This window comes from Sturnus vulgaris, chromosome 5, assembly GCF_052056855.1.
Source record: "Sturnus vulgaris isolate bStuVul1 chromosome 5, bStuVul1.hap1, whole genome shotgun sequence".
Taxonomy (NCBI): Eukaryota; Metazoa; Chordata; class Aves; order Passeriformes; family Sturnidae; genus Sturnus; species Sturnus vulgaris.
In genome coordinates this window covers 63,267,788-63,284,780 of record NC_142247.1, presented here as the reverse complement: position 1 = coordinate 63,284,780, position 16,993 = coordinate 63,267,788, and the positions used below count along the sequence as shown (strand labels likewise).

The following is a 16,993-nucleotide window of genomic DNA, read 5'->3' as shown; positions in this document are numbered from 1 at the left end:
AAACTGTAAGAGGAGTAAATGCTGCAGGAGGTAATTTAATAGAAAATGGATATATATTTTGTAACTAATACAGTGAATGCAAATAACCCTGACACTCTACAGAGCAGCCATTGCACTCCTCAAATTCCTTTGATGTTACAGCTTACTTCCTTTCCTGGAAATGCTCTGGTTTACACTGCACTTCCGACAATGCTCATCATTCACTTCCACTAAATGAATGTTATGTAAAGCAAAGAAATCAATCAGAGGTGCAGACTGGATAGAAGGGCTGTTGTAAGGGCTTCTTGCTTTTGGGATTATATTCCTGAACAATGTATTTGCAAAAAAGTGCAATTACACATCTGTAAAAATACTAGATTATTTACTAGAATCCTAGCAAAAGGAGCAACGCTCTGATCATTTGAGTTTTCACATTGCACAGTCTTTGCAGGGTTAAGTAGGAATGTAATGCTGTGGGGATGCTGTTAAATTGCCTCTTTGTTTACAAGTCACTTTGGTTAATGGCATGAAGAGACTCCATTTGCTTTCACAAAAAAACGGAAAGATAAAAAGACAACAAAAACCTATTTGTCTAACAACATCTCCCTGAACAGTAGTAAAGATTGTACTAGATTATTAAATAATAGATGAAAAACAAACATTTTTAAAGTGTACATCACAATGAGTGGGGGAAAAAAAGTCACACTAGGCAGCATCTTTTATTGCTTTATTTGAGGCTCATGTGAATTGTGCCTTTAAATGCTAAAGCCTTCCAGCAGCAAACGATCTCAGGTTGTCACAGGTATACCCAAAGGTCTTAGATTTCATGACAGCATTTCCATTCATTCACCTCAAAATGACCTCTAAAATTCAGATGTGATCTCACTTATCAAAACTGCCATCAGAATAGTGTGGCAGATTTACAGTGAGAGAGGAAGTGACTTCATAAGGGGAAAGATAATTGTCTATAGACAGGATTATTTATTTGTTAATCATTAATGGTTCAGTTAGCATTTTGTAAAGCACAGTGGAAGGAATTTCCTCTGCCTCAATGACTACAAAGACAAAAAAAAATCATCTACGAGATTCACTGAATGATTCAGAGGACTGTTGTATTTTAGAGCACGTCTTGGTCTGTTTCTTCCTTTCGTTCCCTTTTTGACATAGGTGCATGACCTTGTGTTTACCTATTTTAACATTCACAGACAGAACAAGAGCATCTCTTCTTGCAGTATAATACTTACCAGTGTTTCTCAGGAAGAGCTACTTAAGCACATTTCTTGGGCTGTTTCCAGTCTCCCTTACATATGAATCTGAATTTTCAAATACAGGCACACACTACACAAATAGGACTCCATCTCTTACATTTGGTTTCACTGAGAGCATATGCTAATGAGAACATGCCATAATTAACAGACTCTATATAAATTGGAATGCTGTGAAAGAAACCTTCAGTTTTGCTCCTTCTTTCCTGCTTTAAATATGGCTGATAAATGGGGCATATTTTGGCATGCTTAAATAAATCATAGTCATCACTAATTTTTAGCTTTTCCCTCTCCCAGAGCTAAGGAAAGGCTGTGATTCCCCATAGCCTTCAAACTTGGCCTTGCCAACAACTCTCAAACCACATCCTAGAGACCCAAGTTTGTGTTGTCCTCACAAAGTCAGCAGATGCTGCTTGTGTTGGATCCCAAGCAATCAGTGTTTGCTGTGTTGGTCCAGTGCAATGCTGAAGAGAATAAAAAAGGACCAAGATTCGAGGTGCATGTGCTCTCATGTGCAGTCCACCTGAAATGTGGCCCTCACCCAACTATCCAGCTCCAACCCATATATTATTACATCATAGACTGTCCTGTACAGTTGGCTACACATTTTAATACTTTTTTATAAAAGGCAGAATTGTTTTTCTCTCTCTCTCCAGCCTTCTCTCCATGCCTAGGCAGCAGAACTCTGAAATGGCTGCAGGGACAGCAGGACATGAAACCTAAAGCTACTTGACTCTTTACTGTTCAAAAGCATATATGGCTTCCTTTGCTTATACTACATTAATTGTTTTCTTGGTGGAGAAAAGTCTAGAATAAATGCAAACCGCTGTAGAACATCTTTAAAGGATCATCTTTTTTGACCTGTGCTGATGAATTTTAGGAGAATGTGGTTAAACATAAGGTTTAACAAACAACTTTCCAGTACATCTTGCAGATGTACTTTCAGTCTCTTTCTACTTCAACACTTATTTCTTAAAACAGCATAGTCAGCATTGGACCTGTTGCAGTATCTTTTCTAGTTGTTAAAGATTTTTTTTCTTTATGAAAGTACCATAAAAGACTGAAAACCAGCTATAAAATAGTCCTTTGCCAAGGACTCTTCCTTTTCACTGTAAAAAACATCCATTAAGTTTTTTTAATACAGCTGGTGCAATTTTCAGGTGATATTTGAGAGTACAGCTACAAGAATATTGCTATGGACTTCACTGGGATCAGTTTTTCTTCAGTAGTGTTTAAGGCAGGAAAGTTTTTTGATTACAGGAATAATATTTTTCCCAACATCTTGTTTACCTGAAGGATCATGATATATTTAGTTGTTCCTGATTGAGCCATCAGTTCACCATCAGAAGGCAGGATATTTTAGTTAAGCCTGGATACACCATTATTATATTTTGAAGCTATTAAAAGTACTGGATAGAAGTATACCCTTCTACCTGCTCAGGGTTACTTTCATGTCCTGCAGTAACTAAAGGAATTTTTAAAAGTTATTTTGGCACTTCTGCAAGTATGTTACATCATCAGAGTATCAGTCCGTAATACTGAAATGTTTTGGTTGACTGGATAGTTCTGCTACTTGGATTAAGTAGCAATTAGGATGAAGGATTTTTTTTTTCCACATACTCTTATAATATTCACTTCTGGTGGGAGTTTTCCTTGGGAAACAAGCCATCTTGTATCAATATGATACAATGTGTAGACAATTCTGATCAATCAGGGTCTTGTGAATACCATTATAATTGTCTGTACTTGGTTTTCTTTGTTGGATTGGATCCATCAGTTTTGGTCAGTATAACAAATCAGATTTCTAATGCACTTTGGCTTGCAACATGACATACAGCACGACAGGCAGCTGAAAGAAACCAAGAAGGATCTTTTCTCCTGCAACCACTTCCTTGCCTCATGGCAAGCTAATTAGGAACATGAAGATGGTGGAACTGGAAAGAATTTGTGGAATGCTGAATTTTTTTATTTTTTTTTTGTCTATTGATGCTATAAAGATATTATCAGTCTGTTCTAGTAGTGTGCTGTCCCTTGCTCTCACTTGCTGGTTTTATCTGCACTGACATCCAGGTCAAACTGCCAGCTTAACTCCTGTTGTCCTTCCTCACTTTCTTATTTCTGGTCTTTCCCCCAAAGGTCTCTGCTGCTGTGCTCTGCAGAATTAATCTTCCACCACATTTCCTCTGATATTTGTAGTGGTGTTATAACTTTTCTCCTTTGTATTTATTGAACTAGAAGAATCAGCTCACCTGCCTTGCCATATAGCATTAGGCATCTAACATAAACTAGTTGCCAAGACTCTTTCTGTGGTCAATGGAGAGAGATAATTACCTCCAGAGGCTGATTCATCCTGTCCATATATAAGGGCAGAATAAGTTTGCCAAAAGATAGCTGCTTCTACCAGTAAATATGTCTCTAGATATCCAAAACTATGTCTGCAGTAGTATGTAATTTGTGTCAGGAGTACACTTTTGAAGGAAATCTTCTGGTTGTCTTCACACACTGTGATTTAGCTCACATTTCAGTGTACTCACATGGATTTCCTTTCAGATGAAATGGAAAAGAAAGTTGGTCTCTGGAAGTTCACTTAGTTTTCTGCGACCTCTGGACCCTGAACTCCATCCATGAGACCAGATTTGAGTTAAAACCAGTCTGAGCTCCTTCTGATCTAAGCCATTTCCATAGCTAAATTAGCAATATCAGAAGACTGCAGAGTGAAACTCTTGGTGCTGCTGACTCAGCAGCCACAACTTCTAGGGTCTTTTCAGGTGCCATGGCCTGCATGCCTGTGAATGAAATGCAGTAGGTGAGCTCCTGCTGTGCATCTTTTGGTTTAAATTCAAGTGAAAAGCTTACAAGCTTGGAGAACACTTAGTGTGTAAAAGAGGATAACTGAGAGAGGGATTCATTTGAAAATGAATCTTAAGCCAAAGCACCACTGTAGAACCACAGTAACAGCCCAAGACATCTCCATTATCGTGACAGATATGACACAGAACTTGTCAAAACCAGGACCCTTCTGGAGTGACAGCCAGAGGCCATTTGGGAGATGACATACCAGCATTATGTCACTTAAGAGCATATGGTTAGATGGTTCTGCTAGATGATAGGTAAGATAAATTATTCTGTATATGTGTCTCTCCCTTGAAGAGAGAAATCCTACACAATTAGCTATGTAATTTTTGTAGTCACATGAGATGAAGCCCATTCTTTGTGAGAAATTAAACTGCCTCAGTCAAAGGGAATTACTTCAATAGCAGAAATTACCATAGGAGACTTTAGGCATTTATATATTCCCCAAAACGTCTTGCATAACCATCTTCTGCTTCTGTGAATGCCTAGAGGCAGCACCACTGTCTCTGGGCTGAGTGCATAAGTGCTTATCTACTGCCCAAGGCCATCTAAGATTCACAGGACAGGAGCTCCCAAACCCGGGTCTCTTAAGGACCATGAACTCTGGGCACACCATGAAATGCAAGGCAAGCTGGCAGTCACAGCTGCTGCCATGCAAACCACTGCCAGAGGACAACTTCCTTTTGTATCTGTTTCTACATGTGTGCAAAATGTTTAGGTAGCATCCCACAATGCTACCTAAATTGGATGGGTTGTAAAATTGCTGGTTTAATGCTCTGTTTTCCTTTCCATGTCCCTCCACACACAAATTACTTGAAGATCATTCTTGTGCTACTTGAAAATCTCTGCAGATATGCAGTGCTTCAGCATAAAGAAAAAGGAGGGAGGAGTTAGCATTGTTGAAGTTAGGGGGCCTACAGAGCACTGTGGTTTTCTTCTCGTATGCTTCCCTTTGCTCAAGTTGTTACATCAAGGGCCAGCTTAAATGTAATGTGTTCACAATAAAAACCCAAACAAACCCGTATGTGCTGCCCCCAAACACACTGAAACAGCACACTGGTAAATGTCCATTTTGAAATGCTTTTCACAATACCGTGCAAATTACATAACTTGCAAGATGCATAATTTAGACTAGGTTTGCAGTGCTTTTAAAAGACATTAAGGCTACTCCTGTCAGGAAGTTCTTTCTATATTTCTTTCAAAAACGTTTCAAGAGATTGCCTGAAGGCTTTGTTAGTACAAGAAGCTTTATCTGTCAAACTGCTTTAAACTGACAGATTGTTAACACAAATCCATTATATTCAAATCTTAAGTAATACAGTACACTGTCTAACAAATAATTATAATAAAAAGATAATACTTTTTTAGATAAAAGCCACACTCCAAGTGTTTTTAACTTCCTAAAGATATCGAGTAGTATTCAGTGAGATTCCCAGAAAGCCTCTGGTCCTGGAACCCAGCTCCAGAGCTATTAACAGGGAACAGAGGCATTTAAATATTCTCTGTGAAGTCTTAAAAACAGAGCTACAAAGAAAATCTGGAGAAGAACATGAGGTTGAGTCAAGGCTTCTGGGAAGTATTCTATGCTTCTTTCGTTCTGTTTAAACCAGTTGAAGAACACTTTTTCTGAATGTATTTAAAACTGTGTGCAACTAGCACCAGATGACTCTGATCATAACAAACTGTTTCTGCTAGGTGCAAATACTTGGCAAAGAGAAAGGATTTAAGTTAGTTTAGCAATAATTGTTTTATTGACTTTTGGCTAAAATATTAAGCTCTACTGCTTTATTGAATGACCTGTAAAAAAAACCACTGCAATACAGTCCAAACCTATATGCAGTTTCTATTTTGTGCATAAGTAACAAATATGGATGAATTTTAAAAAGTTATGCCATTTCCATGCTTCACCTGCTTGAAGCAAGACCAAAGCAATCCTTTGTTAAGGAAACTTTGCTTTCAAAGTTTCAAAAATTAGAATTTTACTGTTGATTTTTAGAGAGATTCTTAGACATGCATTGTTGATTTGCCAACACTTATCTCAGTAGTCCTAACTAGCAATCAAAATCATTGAAATTATGTAAAGATTTATGTAAAGATGGGCTTTCTAGACATATTTTAAATGATAAAATACAGTTATTGCCAAGTAATGAAGCATTGGTAAGTGTGAAATGTTGCTGGAGCCACAGCTGTGTTTCTCACAGGATGCTTTTGTTATATCACTTCACTCTGGTTCCATCACTGGCAACTCCAAATGTCTGTTTGAGTATTCCACAACTGCTGCTGCAATTCATCTGCAGTTCAGTCATAACTAAACTGTAAATCCCCAGCCCCTTTTCCTTCTGGACTGTCTATAAGACTTCCCAAATTGACACACATGATTAGACCTAGTGGTAAGGTAGGCAGGTTATGCCCCCTACAAGGTTTTTAGTGCTTAAAAAGCATTCAGTGTGCACAGCCTATGCAGCAGATATGTGTTCATGTTACTTTTGCCATTAATGTTAATTTGACCAATTCACTGTTCCTTCTGTCTCCTCTCCCATAGTTGAAGCTTTCCTATCAAGGCTTCCTTTAAATTATATTAAAAACAGCTTAGGAGGTAAAGGTTGTCTCCCTTTAGCTTTTACAGATTCTAGTCCTTTGCACAGCTGAAGAGGGAATAGCTGACACAAGGGAGACTGGAAGAATATCCTGCCAAGTAAACCTCCTATGCAGGACAGAACTAGGCATGCATAAAAAACAAAATGCTGTACTCCAGGGCTACTCATTTCCCTCTTTTACTGAGAGCAATGTGGCAGTAGTCGTGTCTGTCCTCCTTGAAGGAGTGTTGTGTGTTATGTACCTGGTTGCTAAGCTGATCCAAGCAAACAGCACTGGAGAGAGGATAAGAAGGCATTGATGGTACTGTGGAGGTGTTAGATGTTGGGCAGGGTTGATTCTGTGTTCTTTTAAGTCCTGCCTTCAGAGGAAAGGATTTTTTATCCACTAGAGCACTTGTCTAGAAGCCTTTAAATTCCCATTGCAAGAGCTGTTTAGTCCCTCTGCATTGTATGTTTACTATAGATTATAAAGTGGAGAGGCAGGGCAAGAGAAAAGGTACAGATACAGGCAAGGAAAAGAGGGAGGAATTTCGAAAGGTTCTTTGCTTCTGCAATTATTTGTTACAGACAAAAAATCTTGTGGATGAGTTTTTCTAAGTGGCTGTAGAGGTTTGACGGATATCACCTAGAAGAGGAGACTGAATGCTGTAATAGCTGATCTAAATGAAATACCATCTCCCTTCTGTGAAATTTCCCTGCAGACTGAAGGATTACTCTTCTGTTGGAAGAGTTGTTGATCTTTTTAGGTTTTTTTACAGTTTTGTTTAATATGGCCATCTTGCACAAAACTGGGACATCAGTCCTGCTGGGTTTGTGGGAGCCACATTTATGCTTACAGGGAAGGATAACTGCTTGCTATTCCCAGTTTCAGCAAAAGCCTTGAAGGTTGTAATTCAACTAATTCACATTTTTAAATATTTATATTGAATTGGGCTTGTTTTCAGCTTGGCACCTGTCTTTGCAGATACTTGAAAACTCTTTCTAAAAATATTATAGGGATGTTTTCAGGGCTGGTGAATTGGCTTAGTCTGATGGGTGGACACTGGCCAGTTGACTTGCAACAGAGCTGGCTTTTAGTACTGCTGCTGTCACTGGCATGTTTCGTGGCTCTGGACAGTAATTTCATGACTCTGTGACTCCATTTTCTTGCCTCTAAAACAGGGGTGGTTATTTTTATTTCCTTTGTAAAATGCTTTGAGATTTGCTCTATACCACAGCAAACGTTGCTAGTAGTACTCATATATATTGCTTTTTTAAAGCCATAGGAAAATATCTGTGATTCTAATTTAGTCCCTGCAGTCAGTGGGGGTCCCTAAAATAATTCAGAATTAAGAGCTGGGAGAGAGTGGCTGTTGTCCAGACATGCCCACACTCCAGAGATGCAACTGCAGCTCCCACAGGTATGTCCAAGCTCGCTCTGAGCTCTGGCACTGCTAGCAGGGTATCCTGGGTGGTGTGGAGCTCAGCATGTGCTGCTGGAAGCACCCAAGGAGCTCGGTGGATGGATGCTGGGGTGATGAGCCCATGCTGAGCTCCATCCTGCAGCACTGACACCATTGGAGCATCTCCCCCTGTTAATTTAAAGCTAGCTCAAGTATGTCTGCACAAGCTGTGGTTGGGCTGTGACTGCAGCATTAAAATGCACCCTACAGGAGACCACAGGCAGCCAGAGCTTCCGAGAAAGTGTCTTAGTTACACTTGCAATCAAGCACAGGCTGCTGGCATAATTTCAAATTCACCTTACCTTTGGCTCATCATTCTTCATACTCTGCAAATATAGCTCAGCTCTCAAAGGAAGGGGCTTGTTTATCATCTTCACCTATCATGAATGGTGTTCTAGACTAGATAATGCTTTTAAGAAAAAATAATTTAAATGCCTCAGTTTTCATTTTAGTTGCTATTTTATCCATACATAACTCTGATCTATCTTCTTTCCCATTCAAAATGTGGAGGAAGCTTTAACATGATGACAGTTATGCTGAGAAGAAGGCACTGTCACTGTTTAGAGAGAGAGAGAGAGAGAAATCAAGGCAGAGAAAAATTTATCTGCTGTGGAAGGCAAGGTGGGAGAAGGAATTGGTTCTATTTATTTATTTTTCCCAAGAGGAACCAGTAGTGTTGGGATCACATGGACTATATCAGTAACTAACAGACTAACAAACAATTACATCCTAAACCTTTTCTTGCCAGGTCCCCTGTTTTTGTACACCTCATGCCAATGTTTAGAAGAGAAGTCATAAGCACACTTTAAAATGACACAGCAAATTAATAATAAAATAATAATTCAGTATTGTATGGAATGAGCTTCCTCCTAGGGTGTATCAGATAAATAAAACATGGATTAGAAGTGTCTCTGAATGATGGTATTGTAGGAAAGGCATCTCAAAAAATCAAGGAGTAATGATCACATCATTTTCTGGTTTATAGTCTTCTTTAATATATTTACAATATTTGGCTCCAAATCTAATTGCTTATGGGTTAGGTATACATTGAAAGGATCTGGCTTTAAGTCTCATTAGCTGTGCTAAGTATCAATTCATTTGGCAAAATAATCTCGCAGAAAACAATTTGTGCCAGTTCAATGCTCTTTGATGGCTGATTTCTCAAAGATCTATTCTGAGTATAGAAAGGAGCCACATGATTCATTCAGCTTGTGCATATCTATTTTATCTCTATAGAAGGATTATATATGGAGAGATAAAGGTTTGTTAAACAAAGTATCATTAATCACCCTGTCCGGAAATGTAGACTTTGCAGGAGCACGCTGTAATTTGCATCACTTTTGCTGTGCCTTGTCACTGCTGCTGGAGAGAAATAACAAACCTGTATTTATGAAAAGGACAGGTTTAAGATGAAAATAATTCTATCCGAAAACTGTGAGAATGGTAAAGAATTCTGTCGCCTGCACTCGATCAACGGGAGAACACTGTATTTGTAATAAATTCCTTTTGCTCTGGATGAGTTCTGCATTTTCAATGAGGTTAACTTGGCAACATTCTAGTTGATTTTAATAAAAATAGCTGCTTTGAGGACAGGGAGCTGAGGTTGCCAAATTTACAACTGCCTTGCACAATTACTCTTACACCTCCTTCAGGGCTACTTAGAACCAGTAAGCAAATTAAGTGTATCGATTGCAATTTTGTTGGACTAACCCTTTTTTTCTTAAGGAATAAACTTGATTCCTTTCAGTATGTGTCTGCTCAGAGTGATCTCTTTTCTTTTCAGCCATAACACAAAGACAACATCATGGCTGGATCCACGACTTGCGAAAAAGGCTAAACCTCCAGAAGAGTGCAAAGAAAATGGTAGGTGATTAAGTTTTCCTTGCTGCTCAGAGGGGATTTTCCTTTGTGTGTGTGTGTGTCTCTTTCAGTTCTTACAAAAATCAGGCGTTTGGGGGAATGATGAAAGGTGTTTAATTGCTGCTTTGGTTAGAAGCCATAAGTGATACCAGTTCTCAGTGTGCCATGTGTTTCTGCTTTTTATTCCCCTTTCTGATGCTATCCAAAGCTGAGGATCACAAGTGTGTTTTCTGCCTGTTGTGTGTGTGACTCCGGGACTGACCCTCTCCCTCATCTCCTACAGAGAACTTTGGTCTGCAGAACAGAATCCTTTTCAGATTCTGAGCTTTTAATCTACAGGCGATTCAATGCATAAGGGAAACTAGCAGCACCGTGGGAATATGAATATTGTTTGATTTGTATTTAAAGGTACAGTGCTATGCTATTTAGTAGCCAATTTAAACAAAATAGTGTCTGATAAAACAGGGTGTGGGAGGGAGAAAAGAGATCAGCGTCTGTCAGAGTTCAAGGCTGGATTTGGGGGGTACTACAATGCTAATGCTTTAAAATTTAAAAGCATACATACTGCTGAGGATGATTAAAGGAGCTGGAGCTGTTGTGCAGGAGAGATTATTATATTGACAGATTCAGAGATTTAAAATCATATCTGTAATTCCTAATTTTTCTCTGGTAAAGTTTATCAATATTTAAAATCATTTAATAAAGTCAAGGCAAGAGTGTTTTGTAATGGATCTGTTTCTGATAAGGGTTTTTTTCATTGTTTTATACTTCCATGTCAGTTCTATTAGTCAGTTAAGATGTATGATTTCTAAAGCCTGCTACTTTTTTTATTGTTGTGAGATACAGAGCATTAAAGGCATGCATGCTACGTGCATTGATTCAAAGCATTTTTAAATATTTTAAATGTATTCATAAGTTTTCATGTACTGCATCTGATTTATTTTAAATTTTCCAAAATGCATTCATTTGGTTAACATAAATACTATTAACAGAAAGGAAACTCAAGGCTGATTAAGAGGTCACTGAGGAGTCGCTGGCTGTATGAATTGCAGGGTCAGTGTTTTGCTGAAAAATGTTTCTGGGTTGGATTTTTTTGTAAATGGCTTTCTTTTGAAAGATTGCTACACTCCAAAAATAGCTTCCTTATTTCAGCAGCAATTCTGACGTTCTCTTCTGACATCAGAAATTACATGTCTGAATGATTTTGTGGTGCTTATTCTAGCACGGACTACACAAGCTCCCAGACTAAATTCTACAGTGATTACAATAGAGGTCTGATACTGAAACAAAACAAGGGCACAGGAGCTTTTCTTTCCGAATTTCTCACATTATTTATATGAACCTATATCTTAACCTGCTCCTTAGATAATACTAATGGAAAAAGCAGGAAAAAAAAATCCACCGGTATCTGTGGAGTAACATTGCACAGAGTTACTTGATTTTTTTTTTCTTTTTCTGTTAACTGTTGTATACTGGGATCAGAACAGTACTGAGATATTTAAAAAATGCCTAAGTATCTGAAACAATTTAAAGTGAAGATCAGTGCATTAAAGAAAAAGCATTATTTTATAGTTATTTGACTACTGGAATACTGAATCACTGTAGTATGCTGGGTCATGTTGTTCTTTTAAGGTTGCTCAGCTCATTAATGCAAAGTACTTGAAGTGATGCATAAAAGACTTTAGGGAGAGATTTTCTATTCTTACAGTGATTGTTCTTCCAACATCCTCTCTTTTCTAAGGTTCTTCTGTTTTTCAAAAGTGTCATTTGTCTTTTTTTTTTTTTTAATCCAATACCTGCAGAGAAAAAAGTTCTTCAAAATCACTTATATGCCTTAAAATGACTGTACCTTGCCATGGAGGTCCAACACAAGGAACTTTCCTATAGCTTAAAGGGATTTGGAATTTTTGTTTAAATTTAATCTACCTTTAAGAATTCATTTCAGCTATGGCTTGGTAGATTTTTTTATGCCAAGCATCTTTTCTGTTACACTTTGTGATTTATTCTGGCATATTTTACTCAGAGATACAAAATTTTAGAAAGACACCAGTGTTTAGATAAGAAATTATACTTACCATGATGCCTTATATGTGCATGCATAACTCTTGCTTTTCATTGACATTCATTTTGTCACATCTGAAACTTCTATTGATTCTCTGAGATACATTATGATGTCTTTATCGTCTACCAGATTCTGCTATGAGGTTGTCATTGTGAATAACCCAACTTTTGTGCTCTCCTTTCAATGCAAATCCTGCCAAATCCTCCTCCTTCATTCTGCCTCCAGCACGCAGTTCCCACACCAGACAATGTCCAGGCAGAGTAGGAGATCAGAGTCCTGATGTTCTGGGCTGGTGACACTGAGGGCCCCCTCTGCTCCAGGCATTTCCTCTCTCCCACTTTCTGCTCTTTAATACTCCTTTGACAAATACGATTTCTTCATTATCCCTGGCTTCTGTAGCTGCAAATCCCAGAGCTTGCTCATTTCCTTTCGCAAAATCTGTATCAACCTTCCAGCACATCCCTCCTCTTGCGAAATTTTCACATCGTTTTGCCAAAAGATTGACAAGCTCTACCAAGCCAAGCTTTCTTCACCTGCATGCTGTGGACTCTTTCTGGTTTTCTTTAATGACACCTACTGCTCTAAATCCTTTTGTAGATCAGGAGATTTTAAGTGCTGATCTTTATTTCTGTCTCTCTGTCTCTCTGTCGTGGAGCTCCTGTGTGAGCAAATTACTTTGACTTTTGCTCTGTCAGACCTTCTTAGATGGCAGGACTTTGAAGCAAGAACTGCCTCTTACTCTCTGTTTTTATGGTGCCAATCTGAGTTTCATAATAGCAATAAGTAAAAATAGCTGGCAGTTCTACAATAATAGCAGCAATTTTTTACACATTGCTGATTTCCTCTATAAAATCTTGACCTTAATAGAAATAATTGTGTTTTCCCTGCTGAAAAATAAATGAAATATTTTAGTTTTCTGAATTTAAATACTGCTTTAAATGATCTTTTTTTCACATCAAACTTGGTCAAACAATTATTATGTGTAGAGTACTAGAAAAGTTATTGTTCTTCCACCTTTACATCTGTGAGCTAGATTCCCTCATTGTTAAATTTCCTGTAAAGTCGTATAACATATAACAGCAGATTCACAGGCTTTGTATGATTACAGGTATATTATGTGAGTGGTCTTCAAACTGAGTCTGTTCCTCAGGAGATAATATGGAAAAGAATGATAAGTCCCATAAGGCAGTAAGAAATGTTGTTTAATATTGAAAGACAACTCAGCTGTAATGACATGAAATACCACTGGTTTTAGAAAGTTCATTTTTCATTAAGAAATGTAGCATTTTTTTTTCAAATTCTTTAATTCATGTTAGGGATCTTTTATTCTGGAGAAAAATCAACAATTTCTTCTGTATCCAATTAGAGGATTAAACAGCTCCTCAAATTTCCTAGGATCAGATATGTCGTTTCACTTATTTCCTCTACACAAATTTCACTAATTTCATTACTAATCCACCCCAACCCATAGTCTCTATCACTCTTAACTGTCTCTTTCTTTTTATGGCAACCTCCTTTCTCCTTTCCCCTAGTTTTCAAACACAAGAAAGCCTACAACTATAAATAAAACTTTGATTTGACCTAGCATTCATCCATCATCTGTCTTTCCGGCTCCTCCACACCCACCGACTTGACTGCAAATTATAGATGTTTATGTAGGGTGAGCTGAGTTGCCTTTATACTTCACTGACTGCAGATGTAAGCTCTACTTTGGCACTTAGGGGACACAGACACCTGGCTCACCTGTGAAAACACCTGTTTGCAGACAGGCAGCATTTCTGTGTTGGACTGAACCACACCCCACCCCATTTTGCTGGGTTCAGAATTCCCCATTCCTGCAGTCACAGGCTTTGATGCTCTCACTGCCCCACACAAATCCAGAATTTGTCATTGGTTACCTGATTCCTTACTATGCTGCAGTAGGATGTACCAACCTTGCTTATTTTTGTTTTATAGATGCATTTGGGCATAGGTATGCTGGGGTTTTATGAGTAAAGCATTACTTCTTGATTCCATTGTACCTATTTCTCACTGGAAGCCATGTAGCAAACTTTTATCTTATATGGATACTGTTTGTGTTTTCTGATGCCTGCTAATGGCAACTTGTAGAGGGTAAATGCTTTCCTACAAATAGTTTTTTATTTGATTGTTTTTACTTAGAACTCCCTTTTTCAGACTATTAACCCCATTTTGAGTATTATTTAATCAGCTTTGTAATGGAGCTGGCATTGTTTGTAATAATATTGATCACAATGATTTTTTTTTCTGTCATTTTTTGACATATTGAACATGGTTTTCCAGCTTGCATTTTCAATTTTGGGTTAATTAAACCACAGCAAAATATCTTGAACTGTTATGACCTTTGGAAGGACATTTCATGCTGGCAACACCATCTGGGCATTTACTGACCAAAACACTCTTCCATGCCAAACTCACAATAATGATAATAAAAATAAGAAAAGGGTCACCTCATTAAATTTTCTTTCTGGGAGTTCAGAAGACACTTCTCTGGACAACCTGGTTGAGTGACACAGCTTATAACTCTTCATCCTTGGATTAGTTTTAAGGTGAAATAGCTGTCCACATGTACACACCTGGGCAATATTCTGGTATCTCCCTGGGGGAGGTCTTGCATACAGTGAAGCTTTCTTGGGGGACACTTACCAGTGTAAGGGATAAGTCCTTTAAGCTGTAATGGACTACTAATTATTATTTTGCCTTCAGAACCGTTACAGTTTCTCACTGTCACAGCCATAGAAATCCCTGTAGAGTGCTAACACTAATCTTAAATAGAGTTGGTAATTGCAAGGACAAGAAGGAGTAAAAGTAGAGAAAAAATTTCTATTTCCCTTGATTATTTACCAAGCACTTGGCTCTCTTGGACTCACTGCTCCCCCTGCTCACCCACATAATTCATTTAAATGGGGAGATGCCAGGGACCCAGAGGCATCCACAGCTCTGCTGTCACAGCACACAGCCTGCAAGGATCCCTGTCTTTGGAGGTGTTGGCAACCCATAGTAACTCTTCCAGCAACCTGAGGATTTTAAAGATTGCTAAATGCAGGTTGAGGAAGCTACTAACTTGTCCCATGGTCTTTACTGAGGAAAACTACAGGCTTTCATTTTGATTGTTTCATGAAGATATGAAAACAAATCACTTCAAATTTCTGAATTTTATGAAAGAGGGCCATGTAAACACACCTTTCATGTGCCTGTAAAACTTATTTGCTTGTAAAGTGCACTGAGATTCACAGCTGAAAAGGTTCATACAGATATGAAATATTATTTTTGCTAATGGGCCATTATGTGTAAAGTATTAAAACATGTATAACAAATGCCCCCTGGAAGGAACACAGCATGTTCTTCAGTGGTATAAAATACAGTGAACAATGCATTTTGTATCAGCAATAAAGGTTTATTATTATTTTCTAAGATTTTTTCAAATTACAATTTAATTTCAGAATAAAATAAACACATTCACCAGTGACATACCACAAAAGAGAGCCAGCACACTAAAATGAGAGTACAGTTTAAACTGCACTACTACTGAAAGGTGGTCCAAGGCTACATGACCACTACAGAATGGCTGTGGTACCTTGAGTTCCTACTGGAGCTGCTGAAGCTACTCACTTCCAGTTTCTGAGAGCATCTCTTTTTCATTTTGCTGCAAAGTTAAATGGCTAAGCTTAGAATGGCTTAATGGCTTAAGCTTAATGGCTTAAGCTAGAATGTGTAAAGAAATTTAGAAAGGGAGGGAGAGAGATTTTGTAAACTCATCAGGAGAAACAGGGCCAGAGTTTTAACAATTCACATCTTTAATGAGCTATAGATTGGATTCCACTCACCACTAAAGAAAGTAGCAAAATTCTCATTGACAGCACGAGGTTGGTTTTTGCCACTAAAATGCAAACAACGTGTGGTATGAGAATAGAGGCAGCCTGAAATATTCCTACAAGGACCATTGAAAGGAGTGGTCCTGTCTTTTTACGCAGAAAAGAATTCACACCACCATATTATGCAAAGATCAAGGCCTTGATGCCAGTAAAGAGCAAAACTTTGAAATTCCTTCTGAAATATGCACCTTGTTTAATCCTAGGTAGAAATCAACATACATGATTTTTAATCCTGTTCTCTCTTATAGCTTTAATCCTTCAGTCTCTGACTTCTAAATGGCAATGAAGCGTGATAGATTTAACAATGAGGGGCTTGAGGGATTATATTCATTACAATATGTCCAGCTACCTTTGGCTTTATTTCTCCTCCCTCAGATTTTCTTTGAAAGCTCCAGATTTTAAAAGAAATCATTAATGAGAAAGGAATGTCAATATTCTCCTTTTTAAAAATTATTCTTCATAATCATCTCATTTTGAATTTCATCTAGAAAGTCAGAAATTTTTTCAAATTTAGGAGCCAAAAATAAATTTGGTGTACTTGATGGAAATTTTGACTTACTGCAAAGAGTGGTTGGCTGTTTCCAGGCAATCATTTTGAAGTCCATTTCTGCCAAATAAGAAATACAATGACTTGCTAAAATCTCTAGTAACACTTTTATTTTGCAGATAGCTTTAGAGTATTTGTCATTAATTCCAAACATTCCTTGACTGCTCTTTGCTTACAAGGCATTACAATTAGAGAAGATGTTTCCAAACCTTTCTGTTCCATTACCAGTTAAGCTTCACAAATACACTTACCTCAGGGTTTTGTCTTAATATTAAGTGAATTCCGTGTATTTATGATTTCCTTTTCTTTTTACTTTTGCAATATGCTTTAGAAAAAGGTCTCAGTTATTTTCCTTCTGTGACACCTGGTCTTTGATTCCAGCCTAAAATCCTCAAAGTGAGTGCTGGAGTCCCTGTTAAATAGAACTAGGAAATCCTGTCTGAGCACAGATATCCTGTATTTAAGATTTGACAGATAATGCAGCACTTTAAAAAG

General features: G+C 37.9%; 1 protein-coding gene across 12 annotated transcripts in view; it reads left to right on the top strand.

Moving 5' to 3' along the window:
- The window catches only part of MAGI2 (membrane associated guanylate kinase, WW and PDZ domain containing 2), a 703,759-nt gene that overhangs the window by 472,877 nt on the left and 213,889 nt on the right, over nt 1-16,993 (top strand). For all 12 annotated transcript variants that reach the window (XM_088165869.1, XM_088165868.1, XM_088165870.1 and 9 more), the window contains one exon: nt 9,920-9,999. In XM_088165869.1, the coding sequence (XP_088021995.1) occupies nt 9,920-9,999 (80 nt within the window). The remainder of the gene's footprint in view (nt 1-9,919; nt 10,000-16,993) is intronic.